Below are 21,372 nucleotides of genomic sequence, written 5' to 3'. Positions count from 1 at the left end.
CAAGTATTCAAACAAGTTACTTTGTAACATGTACCCCCAACTGCTGGTGGATGTAACTAAATGTGACATAGTACAGGATGGCAGCAAACTTAGTAGTAATTCTGTGGCTTCTGTGGTTTAGTAGTGCACTCATGGATTTACCTACAACATTTGCTGTCAGACATTTTTATATTTTTACAAAGGCAGATGTAAATGAGTTCGTCACCTCATAGCCGGAGACTTCCTAGCAGGAGAAGCACAGTGGGCTTCTGTTTGCAGCCCACACCCAGGCTCATTTACAAAGAACACAGTTCATATGTATTTAGGTTTGAAACCACTTGCGGTATCATTGCTGTGTATCTGTGCTCCCACCCTCTGCTGTAAAGTTCTATTGAAGCTTTCAGAATGATTTTTTGTCAATATATTGTTGCAGTGTTCCAGATTAGGCTCAGTGCATTAGAAATCTACTCTGTGAATAAATAGCATTCTGAAAAGATTCGGCCCCTCCCTAACCTTTGTGTACAGTTTAAAATTTCCACTTCTCAAACAGTTTTTATTGTTGATTAGTTGCTCTGCAGAGACTTCTACACAGCTAGTAACTCTGTGTGTAATATGAGAGATCAATGACTGTATAATACTGATATATCTTTTGTTGTACCCTGTTTGTTTGCTCCCCACCAACAACAACAGTTGGTACACTTTGATCGCACAGTCATTCATCAGATCTACCCTGCTTAATGACTTGTTTTATGCGGTTTACCTTACGATAAGGTGCGCCAGCCAGCAGATTCTGTGTATAATGGGTCACATGGTCTCTAAACAAAGCCTGTCTGCCTATCAAATCCTCTCACAGTCCAGTGACAGCTCAGCAGTCTGCTCATGTTGCCATGGCTGCTGTCATAGCAACTGAGTGACTATAGATGTTTGCTTCCTCATAGATCAAGTGATGTAAGTGTGGCTGGTTTGAATTCTGCTTTGGCTATGTCACTATGTGGTCCAATTTACTTCTCTAGTATAGCACAGCAATCTCTGTACATACAGACGCTCTCTTCTACTCTTCAGGACCAGTTCATACTTTTATATGTGCCAGAAACTTGTTGTTTTAGTGCCATTTGTTTGTTATAAATGCTGATATCCCAAATGTCACAAAACGCCTTTAAATGCAGTGCCGTGTAAACACTTAACACTCAGGTCTCGTCACATAAAACTTGCCAAAAAATTGTCATGATGACTTTTTTGCACGAATCCGAAGTTGGATACAACACATTATTGAATGATCAAAAAAAGCTTATTTTCCATCTTAACTGTTTTTGGAGTCATCCTACCTGTCAGATCAGTGATTATTAAATGATAAACGATCTGCAGTCCCAACAGTTCTATCATTGTCATTGATATTCAGCACCTCTATTTACTGCTTAAGATTTTGTGATGCCAACCTTTGCCTTATGTTGACTCCCCCAGATTTGTTATTGTTGTGAGAGCCATGCAAAAAGCTAATCAGTGTGGGTGCTCGTATTTCACCATGATGCAAATTTCAATGTAAATGTACAGTATGAAGAATCATGCAGCTGTGACTCTCTCTCTCTGTAGATTGAGAACATAGATACCTGCCTCAGTTTCCTGGCAGCTAAAGGAGTCAACATCCAGGGTCTGTCTGCAGAAGGTAAGCTGGAACCACAGATTTATTCTTTCACATGGAACATGAGAGTTCATCCTGAATCAAGCTCAGGCTTAGTTACTAAATAGAACTGATGCCGCAAGAAAGATAAAACCTCAGAATTGGTACACTGATTTTAAAAAAAAAAAAATTTATTAGCAAGCTCTCTCCAGGAAACTCTGTATTAATGCAAATGAAAACATTCAGGGCTGATTTCACAACACATATAACTAATGTACCAGAAAGCTTACAATGGTACATAATGATGTTTAAATGTAGCTGTTGTCAAAAAAAAAGAAAGAAATTCACACAGGGAACTGAGAGACAATATTATTACTGGTGCTAATGCAAAGCTGAATCAAACAGCAGCATCCTATTACAGCAAGAAACACATGGGGTCCATTCACTGTTCTGTTAGGAGAACTTTGAGGTGTATCATCTTGCAGTTCAAGAACAATCCAGAAGGAGAGCTAAAGGCAGCAGAATTAGATAGAGGAATTAAACAGAGTGTGACATATTTGAAATGTCAGTTTCAGATGGGGCTGACCATCTAAATAAGGCCCAGGGCCCAGAATCGGGCTGGCAAAGACATGCCAATGTTTCTCACTGGACAACTTTGGAAAGGAGGGGATAAATTTGGACTTTTAAATGGATTAATGCATTGTACAGCTTTATACAGCTACTGATTCATGCTACACTAAAGTAATGAAATACTAGATAAACAATTAAATTACAAAAATGTTGCTGTTTTTCACTATCTACAATAAAATAGAATATATGGTTTGATAAGCAAGAGAGATGATCTCCATATAAGAAAACAATCAAAATGCCATGAAATCATTAAAAAAACCCTAGTAGCTTATTTTCCAAGCACTAGTATGGTAAATGTGAAAAATTGTTGCAAACTTCATCCTCTATTTTGTTTTCATCTCCCCACTTTTTCTTTCTACTTTTCTCCTTTTAAATCATTCACCCCATCCTTGTTTCTGACCTTCAGAGATTCGGAATGGCAATCTGAAAGCCATCCTTGGCCTCTTCTTCAGCTTGTCCCGCTACAAACAGCAGCAGCAGCAGGCCCAGCGGCAAAACTCCCAGCCCACCCTCCCACTTGCTGCCCAGTCCCAGAGCACACACCCTCCACTGAGTCAGCAGATCAGCGCCCCGGCCCAGCTCAGCCACTCTCTGCATGGGACTCCTGCCATCACATCCCAGAAAACAGCGCAGGCCGAGATGCAGTCCAGGTGAGGCTAACTGGAGTGAACAAATGTGTCCCTGTGGTGTTTACTTTCTTCACGTGCCTGCTGTTGTAATCCATCATTTTGACATTTCTATCTTCCTGTTCGCACTTTTTGTCATTTATAACTCTAAACCTGACCTCTCACTGTCTCTGTCCTCTTCCATATCTTTCCTCTCTTTTCTTCTCCTCTAGGGATGGGTGTCAAAGTAAACTACTCAAGTTTTCCCTTGGTCAGAAAAAGACCTCTAGGTCAGCTCTTGTGCCTTTCTAATTTCTTTCTCCTTCCCTTCTTTCCTCCACCACACCTCCTATTCCGTTCCATTCCTGGAAATAGGTTGAGATTGCCCCTAATCAAGGATAGCATTTCTTTCGCGCTGTAATGAGTTTAATGTTGTTTCTTTGTCTGTGATTAAGGGCAATCTCTACTACAAGCACGATCTATTATGCATGAGTGGTAGTGTTGGAGCAGATAGGAACAAAAGCTCCAGGCTCCATTTTCAGAAGGCCCTGTCTCTCTGGCAGCGTGCCTCATTTGGCAGGCCTGCTTAATGGGCTGTAGAAGACCTTTAGATAACCCTTAAGTAAATGTGTGCGTGCTTGTGTGTGTGCGCGTGTGTGCTCCTGCAATCCCCCATATAATATGACATTAATAATTAACACAGAGGAATCTGTGGCAGGTCTGTAATGAGACATGTTATATTTATCTTTGGTCTTACTTTTTTTTTCTTTTTCAGTTACATTAGCCTCCTTATAGCATGCAGCATCATATGATGTGATAACGCACCTTGAAATTTAATGTACCATTTAGTTTTGCATGCTGCCCCATCCCAGAATATGTTTACATTGCACCTGCCCGGATACAGCACCTGACCAAACTAAAGAAATGCCCCCCTCTTCTGGTCAGCATGTGCAACTACATCATTTATCAAAACACTTTTTAAACTTTTTTTTTTTTTAAATTGATTGATCTTAATTAAGATTTAAATGACTCTCTGGCAGCATCTGATAGCGAATTTTAAAAGATTTTAACGATGTGAATTGTTTATATTAATGCTAGCTGCTAATATTGCGGTGAAAGGTCTATTTTTCTTTGTTTTGGAATAAAAATTATTGTTAACTCAGTGTTAAGATACTGAGTTAACAGCAAAACATGGTGCTTTTGAACATAATGAGTGTGAAAGAATCTAAGTGAAGAGAAGAATTGCTGTACAATTTAGTGTAAGCAGACTGTTTTTTTAAGGGTTTTCTTTTGGTAAGTTGGTTGTATCCAAGTAATGATGTGCTGTTAGCACTAGTACTTCATTTTGAGAAATATTTAAGTACTTTTCTTTGTCTGCATTGCACTTTTAAGAGTGTAGAAAGAGAAAGATTTGCGGAGTAGATTTATTCTGGAATTTCTTTTCACACTATAGCCCATATTAAAATTAAAATTTAAGAAAAAAGTGTTGCTCGTTTTTTTTTTTTTTTTTTTTAATGTAACCACTAGATTGAATTACTTCCTGACAGACTCAGTCCAGTGGGGGAAGGTAGTAGACTTGCTGGCCCTGCTATAATTGAAATGATTTTAGACTACTCTAGCCTAAATAATGTGGTTAAAGCTATTACCTTGCAACAGCTGGATAAATAGTGGTCACTCAAAGTGAATGGCAAGACGGAAATGAGAGTTTCTATAATGCACACGAGAGCTGAGTGAGACTGCTGTAATCTGCTTATCAAGTATCCGCCTCAGTCCCAAGATGGTGATGATGTCGCCAATGGTCAATTAGCATTTCATTAGCAGCTGTGTGCCACAGCCTGTTAGATTCCAACTCGCCTTATAGATTGGCTTGCAAAATGAAATCAAGGTGTCATAACTTCCACCAAAGCTTGTCTACAGTCTAATCCATGTGGGGAAAATAAGGAGGAGCACGTGTAATCTGAGCTCATAGTTCTCCCAGGACCTGCTCTCAGTCTGACTGTCCACTCTGCTGCAAGCTTATCTGTCTCCATTAGCCTGGTGTAGGTGTACCCTGGGGGTGGGTCGCCGCAACGCTGCAAGAAAAGCAAACAAAAGCTAAGTTTAAAACTAAAGCTGCAATTTTAAATAGAAAACTACACATGTCAGGAACAAGTGAACCTTGAACCTTGAACAAGTTTGGAAAAATGCCTTGTTAGAAAGGAGCCTAAAATAGTGTGAAGCATTTAGAAAGACATGAAGAGGAGGGCAGTCCTATTGTGGTTAGTGTAGCAATGAGGTTGAGGTATATTTGACCTTCTGGAAAGCAAACAGAGACCACTTCCCCCAGGAAATCAATACAGTAGGTCAACAAGTTCATATTACAAATTAACTGTGGATGTTGAGGTCCTCTACAGCCTATTGAGGGTGGTACATCAGCTTCAGTGCACATCATCACAGAGGCACGGTATAGAAAACAAAGCACGCTAGTGCAGATTTCTTTTTAAAGCTCATCCTTTGTGGCAAATTGCACTCCCCTAAACAGTGAAGCATGTTTGTGTAGCACTTTCCTTTTTTAAACTATTAACTATACTTAATTTAGTTTTGAAACTATATTAATTTTATCACTAGTTTCAAAACAAACAGAAGATGTATGCTACTAGGATATTTTGGTATTTGCAGAATGTGGTTTTCTCTTTCAGAAATGTGATTTGTTCTACAACTGCCACTTACCCTTCTAATGTGTTTGGTTAAATCACATAAAATGCTTGGTCTAATAAATCTAATTATGTTATACCCTCCCATCTTAGTTTACAGTCTGTTGTGCTTGTGTTATAGGCTTGCAGTGACCTAATGTGTCTCTGTAATGTGTGGGGGAAAATAAAACTGCTTTAGATTCATAAACTCGTGTTTGTCATAAAGCAGCTAACTTTTTTGGCCTGTTTATTCCCTCTTTTTTCTCCCTTGCTTTCTTCCTTTTTTCTTCTATCTATTCATCAGACTTCCTGGCCCCACAACAAGGGTGTCCACTGCTGGCAGTGACATCCCACCGAGAGGGTCGGTCAGTGCTGCTGGGAACAGACGGAGCCAGGGCTTCAGTGACAAAACCAAAGCCAACTCACACCTGAACAAAGGTAAGCCAGAGATACAGATACAAATGGGTGCACACTGACATCTTCAGGTTGAATCTTGGATGTTGGCAAATCCCGTTAGCATGTCATCATGACATGTGTGCAAGTTTAGAGGAAGCGAAAGTAAAATTAGAGGACAGGCAGTAGCCTTGCAGCTGTAAAAAGTCTTAATGCTGTGTTTAGGATGATTTTATGGTGAATCCTTTGGGTGCTTTTTTGTTTTTGTGGGGAAAATGCAAGTTAGCTGTGCTGCTTTGAGGCTAATAGAGGATTAAAAACCATGCCAGTAATGCTTGGCCCTCAGCACGCAGTGCAGCACAGAAACAACTGTGTCTTTTAAAGAGAAGAGCAACAAAGAACTGATGAGCATAAAATCCAGAATCACATAATGACTACATGCTCACCACCTTTGGAATCATTCTGAACATTAATGTTGCATTTTTAAAGGAGGTGGAGGTTGTTCTCAGTTTGCTTGAATCTCAGGCTGACCTGTGCAGTGTCTTTAAGGAAACGTGTCTTTGAAACTCTGTCCCATTACTCTTAATGTGTGGTTTCATGTAATATGAGTTAAATGTCATTGTGACCTCCATTTGCACAGACTGTATTCATCCTCACAAATGGAAAGGTCACTCAAAGTGTGGACCATTTAGAGCACTGCTCTCTACCTTTTTCCAACCTGCACAACTCAAGTGCAACAGCACAGTGAACCCTTTAGGACTTGCGAGAGGTGTTCGCCTCAGCACAAGAAGGTCCTGGCTTTGAATGGACCAGTCAGCTGGGTGGTGTGGAGGTTACATGTTCCCTGTGACTGTGTGGGTTCTGTGTGGGTTCTCTGGATTCCTCCCACAGTCGCAGACGCTGTGAATGTAACAGTGTGAATAGTTGTCTGTCTCTTTGTGATGGCCCTGCGATAGACTGGCGACCCAGTCAGGGTGTGCCTCGGCTTTTGTCCTATCACAGTTGGGCTCTGGCACCTAACCCCCCCCCCCTCAAACAGCTGCAGCACTGAGCTAAAAAGAGTTGCCTGAAGGGATGGATCCAAGTATTATTTTAGAGAAATAAAGTTCTGAATGAGAACGTTGGCAAACAAAGTTCAGTTGCTCTTCGTAAATCATTGTGCCTTTTCTTATTTAGGAACATCAGGACCAGCTCATCATCACTTTATGTCAACTTCAATTTTTTCAGTGTGTTTTTGGTTTTTGTTTGTTTGTTTTTTTTTTTTTACTTTTTTTTTTGTTTTTTTTTTACAAAATCATAACACATGTGAGGTGTATGTTTGCTACACGATAACATCCAAAAATGTGTTTTTCGGGACACATTTAATGTATGAAGGTCTGAAGAACAGTGCAGGTATTCTAGGCAAAACAGTGTCATGTGTCCTCCACTCATGAGGCCTACGCTCTTGCCTAATCCAGATGGAGTGTTTCCACTAGTGGGACGCCATTTGATGGGGACTATCTTCTTTTGTCTGCTTTATGTGAGAAAGAGAAACAGTGGACAATGCCCCCAATCAGATCCTCTCAGCATTGCATGGAGTGCTACTGTGAAGAATATGGATGGACATGAAGATCTCTGGACACCTGGAATACCTCCTCCCACCTGATTCCTTTAAGATTAAGTGGTTATGTTGAACACTGTAATTCAAACAAGGTGGGAAAGTACAAGCAGTGTGGGAGTTTAGTAGATCCAAGAACAAAGCTGTTCACTGTGATAATTTTCCTTTGGAGTCAGAACTGTATTCACACCATATTCTTCCACGGTGCTCTGACCCAGTTTAACCGCTCTACACTGTTCTGAAGCTTACAAACTCTGGGTGTTTGGCAGTACGTTTGGTTAGACCAGTGTGGAAATAGTTTCTGTCACCACTCAATGGGCCAGAGCTTTATATAGACTTTGTTAGTGTTCACAGTCTAAACTCATTACCCTGCATTAGACAGAGAATTCTGACTGCCCAGAGAAAGACAGGGCAGAAGAGTAAGGGGAGAAAAAAAAGTGTGTGTGTGAGAGAGAGAGAGGGAGCTGGAGAGGGACTGTTGTCTGTTTAAACAGTCACAAATTAACTGGGACCAACGCTGTGAGAAGCACTGTGGGGCATTTATTCTGATGCTCGGCTCCATTCGAGATGAGTGAGTTTATTAGTGTAGACTGCAGGGAGATTTGTCGGTTTGTGTGAGTGTAAAATCACCATGATTTGGAAAAAAAACCCAACAGAATTTTGGGGAAATGTCCTTAAATTTGTTGATTAAATACACTTCATAACATGAAATCCTATTAGTGCTCAGAGTGAGATTTCCAGTAGACACATTTGTCAATGACTTTATTGGAAGTATTTCCAAATAGTTGGATTTGGTGGAAAGAGTGTCATTTTTTTAGGCATCTTCAAAGGGACTTGAGCACCAACTGCAATTCTGCTAGAAGGCACAATCCAGCTAATGAAAAAGCACGTGAAGATTAGATTTTATAAAAATCATCAGATACAGGGAGGTCAGGATGATCGGGGGGAGCTACGTTAGCACACAGCATTGACTTGAAAGTAACTGCAAGATGTGTGAAGTAGCTGTGATAATTTGCATGAAAACAATTGGCTCTTAATGCTCAGCTGGTATCCTGACAGCTGATATATGAAGCTCTGAGTCTGAAGCATAGATGCGTCGGCTGATGCCAGATATAAGCTATTTGCAGCATACTCTGGGTGAAATAAATGTGCACTGAAACCAGAAAAAGCACGAGCTTGCATGCCTTTCTAGGTTTGTGTGTTTGGGGCAGCAGGCCATATGATTGTCAGCAGGTAGCATGAGAAATACTGGTCAACCCCCTTCCAGGTTCCTCTTGGCCTGTTGTTGCTAAGCCCCTCCTCCTGCTGGAGGACCCACCACACTCCTCCTCCCCTCCTACCCACTCTAGATCTGTGGCCATGGTTTAGAACTCTTCCCTGATCTCTCATCCATCTCTTCCTCTCCTCTACTTCTTTCTCTGATGTCCTGGATGTCTGCAGCACCAGTGAGGTTTGTCATCTTTCACTTGTCGATTACATCTAATAGGCTAGAGTTACAGAGGAAGAATTTGAGTTTTGCATTGAATCTTTGATTGTTGCTGCCTAAAATGTATTTCTTTTCAATAGCGCAGAAAGCAAAGGGTTTTCCTACTGTTTAATAAGCCAATTTCTTGCTCCTTTAATGTGAAATTGATGTAGATTACCCTTCTTCTTCTTACCAATTGGTCATTGAACTAAAAGCTGCTAGTAAGTATACTACACATGAAGTTATTTGTGCTTATTGTAAGACGTTGCTCCTCGAGGTTCAGATAGTTACAGAAACACCTGCAGCTTCTTTTCAGAGGCCAGATCTGGTCTGTGTCAAAGGCTCTGATGCCAAAATAGAATAATGTTACTGGATGGCTGTACAATAAGTAAACACAAGTGCCTTAATATAAGGTGACAGTGTCTGGGTGTTCGCCGAGTGACACATAGCAGAGAGACAGAAAGAGTGTGGGACACCTATGGTTGTGTGTTTCTGTATGTGTGTGTTTCTGTTGCCCATGTGTCTCTTGGATTGTGTGTTGTATATGTGGCTGGTGCCTCTGCTGAATGAATAGCCTGCTGATGAGCTGTAGCATCACTGTTTGAGTGTATTCATGTGGAGAAACTTTAAAAAGTTTCAGTCACCACACAAAAGCCAGCTGTCGCTCTCACTTTTTTGAGCACAATGACTGAGGAGCAAGAGAGAGCAGGCTTCTCAAATGTGAACACGATGAGCAGCCAAACACCTTCAGCCTCAAACTGTGCCAGATTTTTACATATTAAATGTCTCTGAAGGTGTCAGTGCATTGAATAAATCTAACCAGTCAGGGAGAACTGACACCGCAGGTTTGGTTCAGCACAAAGATGGTTTTACTCTGGCTACATGTGAGGGTAACTTGTGCATAAGTGTGACATTTTCAGGTCAGCAATATGGTTGTTGACCGATTGAGAGCTTAATGTCTTGTTATCAGGGCAACCGCAAGGAGCAAGGAGGGTTTGTGATGTCTAAACATTGTTAGCTGATGTACACTTTTATAAATTTTGTGCATGAAATCTATCTTACATCCATGCGGACTGTGCATTGTCATAGGCTCAGTGATTTCACTGTTTATAGATGCTTAGCAGAACACAGCTAGATCAGGTGGCTCAAGTGCTTGCTCCTAGGGGCCTGCCTGGGGCTCATCTGATTGTTGGGGCTTCTCTGGATTATTGTAGGGTCTTTACTAGGTCAGGGCAATATGGCCAAAAATATTTATCACGATATATATTTGAAAATTTCCGATAACAATGTAACTGACAATATAATTGACGCGAGACAAAACACTTTACAACTCCACAACTTTATTAGTGCAAAAAACCCCATCAATGTATTTTCACTTAAACAAGCAGCTGTTTTTTATGTGCATTAAAGTTATATAAAATTTTTACAGTGCAAATGCAAATTATACATACACAATGTAGCACAGTACGTATCACGCCGTGAGACTCCTGACTACGGTAGCCGTAATGCTCCGACAATCCATCAAGCGGTGTGGCTTTCGTACTTTAGCAAAGTCGTACTAAAAGATTTTTTGACAGATTTTTGAGTGCCGTGTACCACATAAAATCAGTTCGGTAATAATGGTAATAAAAACGGCCTGCTTGCTTGCTCTACCAAAAAATGTGCTTTGGTGTGTATCTGATGGACGAAAGCCAAACCAGTTCCACACCACTGAAGTTGCACCATTTTGACAAACCAATTCTAGTTAATCTGTTTCATACAACGATCCGCTTTCGCCCTTCTCATTCTCCGTCGCCGCCATGCTTTTTCCGCCAAGTGTGTATGAAAACAAAGGTACTGCGCATGCATTTTAAATCATGCTTTTTATTTGTTTTTGTTTTTTAATGTCTCTGTAAAGCACTTTGAATCACCTTGCTGTGGAATTTTGCTATATAAATAAACTTGCCTTGCCTTACAATATAACGCACCTTGAGGCAGGTAAATTGAATTCTAATATATACACACACAGACATGAGTGTGGCACTCCATGAAATAAAAACTGAATTTGAAAATTACCATTTCAGCTCATTCCCGAAATTATTTGATGTAATCAAGATGCTGACACAGAAACAGACTTGTAGAGACCGAGGCAGATTTTTTTGGCAGACAGGAAGTAGGAGGGTGGTCTGTGATCCTTGTCCCTTTGGGCTGTGCTCTTCTGTCATTTTCTGCTTTTTATTTTAACCACCAATGCTTGCAGTAATTAAGCAGTTAAGCCATGAGTACTCAAATTCTTTCAACATGTTTCCTCAAGTAGTCAGCTCAGCCAGAACAGTAAAGGAACGGCAATGAGAAGATTTAATTCCTGGACTTGGCCGGAGGCTACACAGGGGTCATAGGGTCAGTGGCCCACGTTAAAACAATTATGTGATTATTTTTGAGGTGAAACTGCTTCCTCAAGTGCAAAAACTCCACTGCTACATGAGAACAACATAATTTGCACGTCTGCCTGTTAATTTATCATGATTGGTTCAGATTTGGACCAATTGAAAGTGATGCATACAGAACACAAAAGTCATCAGCGTTCGCTTACACATGAAGCTGACATTTGCAGACATTTCTAGATTAATGGAAAGCTGTGTAGGTGTGACAGAGGATGAGGTCTTTACACCCTCTTGTGGTCACTTCATTAAGTATACAAGTGGCAGTTTTGATTTTTATTCATACTCTTTATTCTTTCACTAGTATTTATTTTGCGTGTGACTGATTTAGGTTTTTAATTTCAACAGCCTTTCCAGGAATTGGGTCCCAAGCTTCTTTTAAGTTGAGATTGTGTTGCAACAGTGTCTAAGTTCATCACGCTAGTGTCACGTCTGACCCAACCCGTTGAAGATTCACCCCTGACAACCTAACTGGAGCGTGTAAGCCCCGGTCACTGGGTCCAATCTTGTCAGTGATCAGCTGACCCGTTGTCCAGAGCCTTTCCTTTCTTTTTTTTTCTTTTTTTTTTTTTCCCAACAAAAATCCGAGCTGACCCCATTCTTGGACAGTACCGACCCTCCTGCTGGCCGATATCAAAGCCCCACTCATCTCAAACCTGCAGTGTCAATCCCCTTCATTCTCTTTGCAGTCCCTGTAATCATAGCAGGTCCCCCTCTCATTCAGCCGCTACCAATTGGAAGCCAGCTATTAGCAACCTGACCCACTTTGCTGATTGCTAACTACTAGCACATCTAATTGGGCCCTAATCACTTCCTAATGGCTGCATTGTTTCAGACTGCTCTCACTAAATGCTAAATAGGGGTAGAAAGAAGAAGCAGTGAGTGGCCGCCTATTTGCATTTAGGGCATGAAAGGTGCTATAAAATGAAATCATCACACAGGACTAGTGTTTAATAAATTCTGACATAATGAGACCATAAGAATAACTTATGTAGTAAGTGAGTTAACATACCTGTGTGAATTGATCAGAATACCAAGTTATCTGTATTGATTTTCATGTGTAATTCTTCCTCTGAATAGAAAAAAAATGTACTGGCATGCATTTGGAGTTTGAAATGTGTTTTCTCTTGTCTCGTCTAATGAAAAACACTTGTAATAAAAAGTAAACTCAGGAGGTTTTAGGGGTTTGTAGATGAAGAAGGACAACAGAGCAGCTGCACTATCTTTGAATTAATGTGTCACTTTTTGTGTTTGTGTCTAAGAAGTAAGCGGAGTGTGTTACAGCTAAAGTGCGATGATTCATTGCACCCAGTGCTCCCTGCACTGGCCCTCTCTCTCCCTCTCTCGCTGGCCGTTGGTGTTTGAATATTCAAATGTTGCTGGTCTGAGCTCCATGCTGTTAGTAGCCCTGCTGTGCGTACACACTGAGATCTTGAGCAGCACTCAGAATACTTGGGGGTTTTTTTTGTTTATTTTTATATGGGCAGTGACTACCTTTTCAGCTCTTGCGTTGCTTCTCCAGCTCTTGGTAAGTTTGCTTGTTGAGAGTCACGTGCTGCAGATTTTCTCAGACAACTCCTTAATGAATGATGAATCTGTAGCAGGAACATGTTTGTAAAAAAAGTACTTTCTGTTCTGTTCATTTCTAATTCAAACCATATTTTTTCGTCTTGTTTCTCAGTTTAATATACAGGGGAGTGGTGTAACTAGACAGTGTTTTCTTTGTTAAGCAGAGGGACCGTGACCAAAATAAGTCCATATAAGTCCATGCCTTATAAGTGCAGCAGCACTGCTTCTTGACTAGGCCTTCTTGGCGAGACTTAAAAGCACTTGAGTATGGCCCTCATTGTTTTTATAAACAGTTTGTGATGGGCTCCTCTCGTTGTTAGTGCTAAGGGGTTTTTAACAGTTTTGGTGGTTAGTCCAGAGAAAAGTAATGGCATGTTTGGTTATATCAACACAGGCCACCTTCAGGGCTTATAAGGTAACTCTGTGTGGGGTCAAAGAAGCTTCTGTTTTTCCTTGTGTCCTTCAGATTCTTCGTCTGCCTGAATTTAGTATCTAAGCTTTAACTCCCTTCTTTATTGTTTAATAAATTGTCTCTTTTCTGGTACAGATTCCTCAGAGGGCCTGACCTCACAACCTTTGGTGATGACTGAGCTTGCTCCATCATCTGCAGTGTCTGTCAGCTCCTCCACCAGCATCCCTGCCACTACCTCTACCCTGATTCCTCCCTTGTCCTCATCCTCCTCTTCCACAGCTATTCCCCAGCCCAACAGCAAGCCCTGGAGGGGCAAGTCAGCAAGCTCCAAGCACACCTCTTCTAATTCCTCCGCCTCGACGAGCCCCCCCTCATCTGCCATGCAGTCTGTCAAGCAGGAGAAGGACACTTCCTGTAAGACTGCTCTGACAAATGAAGCTCCTCCTAAGGTAGTAACTCAAAAGTCAATGCTGGAGAAGCTTAAACTCTTCAACAGTAAAGGAGGCTCCAAGTCGTCCTCCATCTCTTCCTCCAATGGGGTAGGGCCCCAGACTGATAATGCTGCACCAACCAGGCAGCTTGGAGCGGGGCAGGTGGAGAGAGCTGAGACAGGCTCCAACACCGACCCCTTAGAGGAGAATGATGGCAATGTTCGGCCGGGACTCAACGGAACCAGCAATGGGAATTCTTGTGGAGCGGCTCCCTCTTCGGGAACTACGGTTTCTACCACCGCAAGCAGCCCCAAAATAGCTCTGAGGGGCATTGCCCAGCGAACTTTCAGCAGAGCTTTGACTACCAAGAAAGGCTCAGTCAAAGGACCTGAAAAAGATAAGGAAAAGGGGAAGGAGAAAGGGAAGGAGGTAGCGAAGCGCACCTCCGTCCCTGATAAAACAGAGCTGAGGGGAGATGAGCACAAGGAAGAAGTAGTACCTGTTGCTCTGGATGCTGACACAAATAAAAGAACCTCTAAAATTGCCAGTTTCATTCCCAAGGGAGGTAAATTGGCCAAAAAAGAGAGTTCCACCCCTGCACAAAGCGGAATACCAAAGCCAGGAGGCAAACCCACAGGAGCTGGTGGTAAAGCTTCTTCAGTGAAGGAAGCAGGGGAGAGGCCTCGGAGCATGCGGTTAGGAGGGGGTCTCGCCATGCACCGTGGCCCCCTGGACAGAGACAGGGACAGCAGGCACTCCAGCTCTACCTCCAGCCTGGCCTCCACAGAAGGAAAGACCAGCACCGCCCCTGTGGCAGGTGGTGGCACTACCCAGAGCACAGCCAGCAACACGGTCAGCGTGCAGCTACCTCAGACGCAACAGCACCATAGCCACCCCAACACAGCCACTGTTGCACCTTTCATGTACAGGTAAGATTGCACTTTCTTGGAGTATCTTGTCTAAAGTATGTGGTAGTGAATCTCAGTTTCACCTGCCTATATCACCTACATGCAATAATGAAAGCAAGTAATGATAATTTATAGTCAAACACTATATATAAAAAAATATCTCTCTCTCTCTCTCTCATATATATATATATATATATATATATATATATATATATATATATATATATATATATATATATATATATATATATATATATATTAAAATAAATAAGTGTGTGTGTATATATATATGTTACACTGTTAGAAAAGTAAAAAGAAACAAAATGAAGTTAGGCCTTATAAAACAATAGTATTAAAACACTGCTCATACAGTATGTTGCATATTCATTCTGTTGTATATGTGATCATATATGTGAACTTATTCCACATGTTTGAATGAATATGAATCGGTGTATAACCTGGCTCTATGTTTCCAGGGCTGTGTAAGATTATAAAAAAATGGAGTGTAGCCTGCAAGCTAGTTCAGACAGGCAGCTTGAGTTGCATTGCGTCATACACTCTAACATGCCTCACTTTGATTACATCGTGTACCAGATACGCCTTCACAATTTGGCGATCCATTTAAGCTGCAAACTTTCCAATCTTCCCCCCCGACAGAAAGTGCTGTCCTGTATTACACATGCTGTTTGAACCTCTCCACCACTCTAGCATTCACATGTAGGTTCTCAGAGTGATGTTTACTTAGCCCTGCTCAGTTTTATGTGTAACATATTTGCAGGGGGGCTTGAAACCAAACTCTTAACTGGACAGCGTGTGTGTACTATGTCCTGCCTGCCATCCCTTCACCCCAATTGGTCGTGGCAGATGGAAACCCCTCCCGGAGCCTGGTTCTCCTGGAGGTTTCTTTCTGTTAAAAGGGAGATGTCCTTCTCACTGTTAACAAATGCTAGTTCACAGGCGGTCATCTGATTGTTGGGGGGGTTTTTTGTATTATCGTAGGGCCCTTACTTTATTCAGGCAATTCTCGTTGTGATTTGGTGCTATATAAATAAAATTGGATTGTTGTTGTTTTTTTTTCACCAAATACAAAGTTTTTCAAAGTTTTCTTTGAATATTTGTCCATCTCTAAATTGTTAAACAGTAATCTTTAATATGTTCAGGTTCTCATATTTTGCCTGCCTGTTTGTACACGTGCATCTGGGCAAATATGTGTAGATGTTGTGCGCCCCTGACCTCTGTCCTGGTCGCAGTGTGATAAGGAAGGAGGTCCCTCATGCGCTCAATAAGTCTTTTCTAACAACCACTCATTAACTTCCTGATGTTTCCTGTGCTGCTGCCCTTTCTCCCTGTGTACATTCTGACCCATAGTTAACAACCCCACCGCCAAAAAAATGCCTCCATTATCAGCACTTTGAAACTTCCTCTTTTGCTGTCAGGTACCATTACAAGCAGGATTATACCGCCTCCACCTGTCAGAAAGATTATGTTTGAAAGTAAATTAGAAGGATTAAAAACATACGATCAATGCTGATGACCATTAACTTAAAACAAAGCACACTGGTAGAAATTAGTTCAAGGAAAAGATATGGAAATAAGCTAAAGTTTAACCCTGTATTAGGTTGGTTAGTCAGAAGGTCGAGTTTCCATGCTGCCATTCTCTGTACAACAGTGTGAGTCTGAAGCAGTCAGTGGTTTTCATTGTCTGGTACACAGAGCGAGTAGTCAACAAGGACAAAGTCTGGAATCGGGCAAAGACCGCAGGCTGAATATGAGCGAAGCTTTCGAATGTCATCATTTCAAAACACTACCAGTGGTTCAGCTGTATCGATTTATCCTTCAAAGGCAAACTTTTCTGGTGTGTGGGGATTAGCAGGCATTCATTTTGGACTACAGTCACAAGACTTGAAACACAGCAGATTTAAATCTTAATCGGGTTTATCCCTCTTTCGTGACAATTTGCTCAATATTAGGTTCCCACTAAGTGCACAATAATTCAGAATCGATTTGATCTGTTGCACAATTAATTTTCCAGATCCCAAACAGACAGCGAGGGAACAGTGACTACTGAGACCGATTCAGGAGGCAGAGGTGGAGACATTTCCTTCACCAAGACCAGCCAGACATCCATCGAGGACCTTTCAGGTCGGCGATCAATGGAAATATGTAATCTTTCTGGTTCAGCATAGAGAAAATATGTTCTTAAAATTTTTTTTGTTTTTTTTTATTGTGCTGGTCAGGTGAAGACCCAGAGACCAGGCGGTTGCGTACTGTCAAAAACATAGCTGACCTGCGGCAAAACTTAGAGGAGACCATGTCAAGCCTCCGAGGAACTCAGGTCTCACACAGGTACAGTGATTGGCACTGCGCTCTGGCTCATCCCACATAGTGTTTTTCTTGATATTGAGCAATTCATTTTTCACTGAGCTTGTTAGGAAAACAGTGCTTGGAGGGAAGTTTATATGTGAACAAACACTTACTATCTGAACAGCAACTGAAACAATGCTGTTATGGTTGAGTGGTAAATCATCTAAATCACACTCATTTTTTTGGTGGATTTGAATCAGTCTTGTGGTCAGTAGACTGTGTCTGTCTGTGTTTAACAGGTATTACCTCCTTTTTTTCTTATAGCAGTCTTATCCTTCTTTTTAGGGATCTTTTACTTTGATCGTTGGGCATGTCTTTGATGCTTCTGGCTTAGCTCTAATCACGTTCCCTCCTACAGAGTTGTGACCTGTGCTCTGGTGTTATGTGTCAGTGCTGACCCAACTGTCTACATAGTTTATACTCTGCTCTAAGGTCAATAAATCTGTTGTTCATAAATGAAATTGTGCAATTTGATGCTTTTTTTTTTCTCCAGTGCTTCTCTCTGTTCCATATTTCCAGATCCTAGGAAAAGAATTCTTGACATTTGGTGTAGTGATTGGCCACTTGCTTACTGCTTCAAAAGGCACATTTTTGAATGAAATGTTATCAGAAAACATTAATGTGTGCTCTCAACTTGTCTTGCCTTCATTGTATTCCGCTCAGCACCTTGGAAACCACCTTTGACAGCAGCATTACCACAGATATCAGCGGCGGTGGCGGCACAGGCAGTGGCAGCAGCAATAGCGGAGGCAGTCGAAGCATCCTCAGCCTTACATCTTCCCGCCCCTCACTATCCTCGTGGCGACTGGGCCAGTCTAGCCCTCGTCTTCAGGCGGGTGATGCCCCCTCTATGGGGAATGGTTACGGTGGCCGTGTGGTTGGTGGCCAGGGAGGACGCTACCTTTACCCCGGGAACCTGCGGCGACAGCTGGCTGGCAGGGGAGGAGCCCTGTGCAGCGTGGACCTGGGAGACAGAGCCGGGGAAGACGTCGACCTTGATGGAATCCCAATGGAAGTCACGGGATACATGAGCGATGGAGATGTGCTGAGCAAGAATGCTGTGCGCACTGATGATGTGACCAGTGGGTAAGTGAGTCTTTTTTAATCAGACACATGTGTTATCAATACAGAAACTTTTTGCCAATAAATCCATTACTGGCAAAAAGTAGTATAGTATAGATACTCTTGGTTAACAAGAGTATCTAGGGAACTTTCACTGGTTCTAACATCTTCACCGGGAGGATTTTCAGCATTTCTCTGTTCTGTCATTGTCCATGCATCATCTTTTGTTTCTGTATTGTTGTTGGATTAAACAGGAAAAACGTGAAAACCTGTTGGAAAGATTTTGCAGCATTTACTAATACTGCATTACAGTTCACAAAAAGTTGAGTTACAGTGAATCTGGGTAAGCGCAGTATTTATGTGACAAAAACATATTTGCAATATTTCCCAACCCCAAAAGATTACTGGTAAATATTCTAATAACTCTGATGTGCTCAAACATAAAAAAACATATGAAAATGGATGCCATGCTTATATAATATGACTTTTATGGCTGAGATGTGACAGTTTGGTCTCTCAACAATGAGAAACTTGTCTTTAATGTAGGCTTACCACAGGAGGGCAGTAGTGTTTCTTGACTGTATATGTGCAACCCAGCTGACAGATGGTCTCTATAGCACAAGTATCATTTATTCTGTACAGTGAAAATCCCACAAGTTTGCAGTCTTTCAGTGTTTCGATGCTGTTGTCCTGATAACCTGGTTATTTTTCTCTTTGAAAGCCAGTGACCATGTTGTAGCAGGCCCCTTGCATACCTTGGCTGGCACACAATTTAAAGTACTGTTGTCATCATTATTATCAGATGAAGCCATAAAAGGCACCAAATCATCTTCAGATGGAATAGAAAGTTGGAAAACAAGAGATCAGGGTATTTGTTCAAATTCTGTGTAATGTTAATATGAATGAGATTTCATAAAAGCAGTGAAGGTGATTTAAAAAACAAAACAAACAAAAAAAAACATGCCTCTTAAAAGCTGTGTGGAAATTACTTCATCTAGCCTGCATAGATCTGGATCACCATAGTCACCAGCCCCGAGGCACCTTTAGAAAGCCAGAGAGCAAAGTACTGTTGAACTACTTGATATATCTGAATCTGTGACTAAGCAAACCAAGCCAGGCCACAGCCACACCTGGACAGACGAGTGACGTGTACATGTGAGCCGAGACATTATCTTATTCAAAACACTTTATATCGGTAAGAACTATGAATAAGACAAAAATCATATGCCACGTTTATATTTATAATTAATAAATTATACTTTTTTTGGACAAACTGATTCATCAGTTTAGTCTTTAAACAAAGGAAATCAACATCATCCTCACGTTTTAGAAGCTGGTGCTTTTTTATTTAGACTGGTAAATGATCATATATCCATCATTTCAAAAACCTTTTTGTCATTTGCAAGCTAGATTGGATCAAACAGATTATGTAGAGAGTAAATTGAGCTGGATTTGATGTTTAAATGGTGCCTTTTTGTCTGTGTGAAAAACATGCTTGTGGTGTGTATTTGGTCTCAGCTGTCTGATCTCTATGGATGATGTGACGGATGGCTGGCAAAATGAGCTTTTATTCAAATGGGAACATGCTGACTAGACTAGATTATATTCTTTGTGTTGGGGCGAAGGGGGTGGGGGGGATTGCTGTGTGTGTGTGTGTGTGTGTGTGTGTGTGTGTGTGTGTGTGTGTGTGTGTGTGTGTGTAAGAAAGGAACTGTGTAGGTACAGCCATGTGGGTGTGTGGGCAGTCTTCCTCTGGGTTAACCATTATTCTCGACATCATCAGGCTATTTAACGATTAGCTCCATTCCAAGCATGTTAGCGTCCACAAAATAACAGGTTCTTCTGCACAAAAGTGGTATGTTTACCCAGAGAGGAGGAGCTGGCTTTTGGATTAGACCAGTAAACTCTCACACCTCAAGTCTTTGTTACCTCTTAAATGTTAATTAAATCTGAAATCACACGAATTACAAAAGGTGCTTTTTTCCCTCTCTTATCTGTATGGCACGCAGACTCTTGGGGTTGATATTTCTCTGAGCTCCTGGCTTCCAACACAATGTCATTAAGGCTTATGGAATTTAATTTGTGGCCTTCATGGTGAAAATATTATTTGTCCCTGTAAGAGTGAACAATCCACAAAGATCTCTCTGTAAAGTTGCCCCTAATTAATTCTATAAAGTGAGATGTTCATAGCTATGAACAACTCTGATACAATTTCTACTTCTGCAACCAAAACAGTTAGAAACATTACTTGAACTAATTCTTTAACGCCTGTAACAATATTTAGTAGCATAAAATAGCTGTTAAATAGCAATATATAATAATTTATAACATGTTTTAATTTTCTCTTGCGCTTTTAATTAAAACATTTGTAGTGTTGGGGGAGTATGAACCAGTATAATATTCTGCAGCTGCTCTTTAGAGCTGTCCACGTCTCACATGCAGGCCAGTTAGTTTTTGGGACACCAATAACATTCCTGCTTTGAAAGGGATACCTTCACTGAACACGTGTCCCTGCTAATGAACACAAAACACATGAAGTGAGCCAGAGCAGGTGAGCTAATGCTAATCTGGACATTTGCTAAGTAAGCACAGTGAAAGTCACCTTGAATTTATTATATCAATAAGTCCCCACAAACATACAAATATTTGGGTCAGCCCCTAATTCTGCTAGAAGTCTCTGCCGGTTAAAAGGGAGTTCTTCCTTCCCACTGTTGCCAAAGGCTCTCTTGGTGGTCAAGAGCAATCAGTGGTAAATAGCCATAACAGTAAAACAATTTATAGCCAAATATAAAAAATAATTATTTAAAAGACATCAACCTCCACATTATATTTACTGGGGTCCAGTAACTGTATTTGTCTTTTTATCTGTTTTCAAAGCCTCAGGTATTTTTTTTTCTTGCTGTTTTACATTTTATGGAAAAAATATTGCGATAATGTTGGGAGGTAAGTCAACAATGAAAACAAGTTGCAGCTCTAGAAATGTCTAAGGAATCTACATTCTTGATTGCTTAGAAACGTCTTGAGACATAACAGGTAATTTATTTAGCATACACTCAATCCTAGTAGACAGGCAGTGTGACTGACGGCACCACTTTTACTATTTACAGTGGGGGGTTTTTATCAGTCACCAATCACCCCCACCCCCTTCTCTTTTTTTCCCTTTCGCTATCTCTGCTCATGGAAATGTGGGGATCTGTCTCCTTGGCTCAGGGCTATGTGGCTGATATACCACTCCCCCCACTCCAAT

General features: G+C 41.2%; 1 protein-coding gene across 3 annotated transcripts in view; it reads left to right on the top strand.

The window, feature by feature from the left end:
• Positions 1 to 21,372, top strand: part of nav2a (neuron navigator 2a) — a 101,556-nt gene that overhangs the window by 35,259 nt on the left and 44,925 nt on the right. For all 3 annotated transcript variants that reach the window (XM_085460698.1, XM_085460696.1, XM_085460691.1), the window contains exons 4-11: positions 1,570 to 1,642; positions 2,634 to 2,877; positions 3,066 to 3,122; positions 5,809 to 5,942; positions 13,496 to 14,720; positions 16,732 to 16,841; positions 16,937 to 17,045; positions 17,727 to 18,149. In XM_085460698.1, the coding sequence (XP_085316824.1) occupies positions 1,570 to 1,642; positions 2,634 to 2,877; positions 3,066 to 3,122; positions 5,809 to 5,942; positions 13,496 to 14,720; positions 16,732 to 16,841; positions 16,937 to 17,045; positions 17,727 to 18,149 (2,375 nt within the window). The remainder of the gene's footprint in view (positions 1 to 1,569; positions 1,643 to 2,633; positions 2,878 to 3,065; positions 3,123 to 5,808; positions 5,943 to 13,495; positions 14,721 to 16,731; positions 16,842 to 16,936; positions 17,046 to 17,726; positions 18,150 to 21,372) is intronic.

This window comes from Copadichromis virginalis, linkage group LG1 (genome assembly GCF_057382275.1).
Source record: "Copadichromis virginalis isolate Kocher_CV1m ecotype Utaka linkage group LG1, C_Virginalis_male_GT1.1, whole genome shotgun sequence".
Classification (NCBI taxonomy): Eukaryota; Metazoa; Chordata; class Actinopteri; order Cichliformes; family Cichlidae; genus Copadichromis; species Copadichromis virginalis.
Note: the sequence above shows the minus strand (reverse complement) of the source record. Positions and strands in the feature narration are given on the sequence as shown.